Source organism: Montipora foliosa, chromosome 13 (genome assembly GCF_036669935.1).
Source record: "Montipora foliosa isolate CH-2021 chromosome 13, ASM3666993v2, whole genome shotgun sequence".
NCBI lineage: Eukaryota > Metazoa > Cnidaria > Anthozoa > Scleractinia > Acroporidae > Montipora > Montipora foliosa.
Window position 1 is genome coordinate 35,955,921 of NC_090881.1, and position 2,500 is coordinate 35,958,420.

Consider the following 2,500-nt stretch of genomic DNA (forward strand, 5'->3'; position numbering starts at 1 on the left):
AGGTAGCTAAGAGTCTTTTTTAGTTTTGAATTTTGAATAGGTATGACTGATGTATTGATACTGTACGGTGGCACCCGAGTGATATTTTGATTGTTCAACATCCAAAGTATTGTCGCTGCAGGCTTCGCTTCTGCTGTGCATGAGAACGTGTAAGTTTCGTTTTCAGTCTTGTTTAGAGAGCTCAAAGATGTGGCAGGAAACCGTGGAGGAACTAATGAAAGCAAGGAAATTAGTGATCAATACTCATTGTCGAACTCACAGGATTATTAACTCTGAAAATTTTCAGGAATGCAAGGTGTTGCAAGGTCACAGCCAATAAGAGAATCTCTGCTGATATCACTGTTTACATTTCATTTTATTTTAAATTGCAGGGGGAGGGGTCTAGGGGGGTCTACGGGGGTGCAGGGGGTACGGCATTCCTTAGTGGTGTACCCCTCCTGAGAAAAATCCTGGACCGCCCGTGAAACATAATTGTTTGCTTAGAGGAGACATTACCCACAAGTTACAAACTGACTTCAAAAGGTAAAAGAACTTGACTTAAACTTTAGTTAAATTTCAAATTTTAAGCCTTTTAGTTTTCATAACTAGACAGTTATTAGCCATCGAAAAATTCTTGGGTGGCAAAATGATCCCATACATGCTCTGTAAAATTTCGAATTTTCAAAGCATCAGTGCTCAGAGATTGTTTGGAAAATCGCATTCAAATCTTCAGAGATGCCTCATTATGCAAAGGCGCTTTCAATGTTCAGTACTTTATTCTCAGCTGACTGATTAGAAAAATAATGATAGCCTTGTGCTAATGACGCAAAAAAGATTCCCCTATAAGGCACAAGATAACCTAGCAAAAAAAAGCCACAGAAATTGGCAAGTGATAAGTGTGCATTTGAGTCCTTTCAAAAGATATTCTGAAATTACCACGATTGGCCACTGCACTGCATACATTTCTAATGAATATGTCAGCCAGCGTTTCCCCGTTCTTGCAGCGATAAATATATTGATTTGTGAGTTCCCTACACTTTGCAAGAGACAAGGCCTATAGTGAACCTTTTACACCCTAGAGTGATTGATATAAATTTTCTCCTCACAAGCTCAATACATTGTTGTGCAGACTGGTGACGAGAATAAGGACATTTATCACCTCAGGTTATATGTCTATGATCATATTATCATCAAATTCCCACAAAATGACATAAAAAGTAATGTATAGCAGTCAGTAACGAGAATTAACATTGAGAGCTTGGGATTGACAGGGTTGAGATCTGTTCAACATTCTTCTCCAAGAAGACCAGAGGGTCTTAAAGTGCCTATCACCTTAAATCAATTTTCCATTTTATTTATTCTTGGAAATCATCCCAAATACATGTGTAGAATGTGCTATTTTCGAACCTTTGGATTGAAAATTCACTTCTTTTATTTGCCTTCGAAAGATGGAAAAAGTGGTCATACTTTTTGATCCATAATCAAGCAATGAAGGGGAATAGGTTCCCTACCAGATTGACGTCAAATTAATTTGCATCACTGTTTTTCAAAGAAACACAACAACTGCAAGCTACAATGGTGCCCTTAAGACAACATCACCTGGAGAATGGATCCCAAGATACTGATGAGCAAGTTACATACATGTGAGAAAAATGTGAGCTAAAATCATGAATCTTGTAGGGTGACCAAGTAACTTGAAAGGTAGCCCAGTGATGTACCCTGATTTGTGTAAATAATACATCTAGCATTAGTTATTTGGTATTACAAAAAAAAAAAAAGAGAGAGAAATTTTGCCCCTAGTTTAGGCTAAATCCTGATACTTACTTTCTACAGTGATCTGGAAGGTCTTAATTGGCCCCGGTCCTTCGTCATTGGTTGGTTCACACGCATATGTGTCATGTTCCGCATTGAGTTGGATGTTCATGATTACGTGCTTGCCGCCACTTTGCATCACTTGTGTGCCATTACGTTTTATAACGTATGTAGGCGCAGGAAATCCATTTGCACTGCATGTAAGAGTAACAGTTGTTCCTTGCACTGCAGTGTTACGCACATTTCCTGTTGTGAAATTCGTCTGAGTTGGTTTATCTAAGAAGAAATTTAAAAATAAAACAAACTTGGACAACAAATGCAACTGATAATTATTTTGAAAAGTGAATCAACTTTTTTTAAAGAACAAATAATATTTTTAAAAAGCCACACTACAGATTTTGTGTTAAGACTGTTCTCGTACTGTTGTGTTAAAAATTTGTGAAAAACATAGTCAACTCGCTGAGTTTTAAGGCATTTTCTGTTTTGGTCATGTGATTTACCAAAAACGGTTGTGAGTTGCGAGTTGAGCCAGACAAACAAAGGTTAAATAGAACACACTTGGCAAAAAATGCTAACTGTAGAGTTAAACGGTCTCGAGAAATGACTATTTGAAGGGATCAATGGCAACACTTTGGTAGTTAAGTGTTACCCCCCTTAAGAGAGCATAAACAAAAAATCCAATTTTAATTTTCAAAAGTATCCATATCCG

General features: G+C 37.3%; 1 protein-coding gene across 2 annotated transcripts in view; it reads right to left on the reverse strand.

Moving 5' to 3' along the window:
- LOC137984128 (protein turtle homolog B-like) overlaps window positions 1–2,500 on the reverse strand; it is a 53,233-nt gene that overhangs the window by 30,498 nt on the left and 20,235 nt on the right. For both annotated transcript variants that reach the window (XM_068831343.1, XM_068831342.1), the window contains exons 6-7: window positions 1,804–2,067; window positions 1–211 (exon numbers count right to left, since the gene is read on the reverse strand). The exon at window positions 1–211 is cut by the window's left edge and continues 101 nt beyond it. In XM_068831343.1, the coding sequence (XP_068687444.1) occupies window positions 1–211; window positions 1,804–2,067 (475 nt within the window). The remainder of the gene's footprint in view (window positions 212–1,803; window positions 2,068–2,500) is intronic.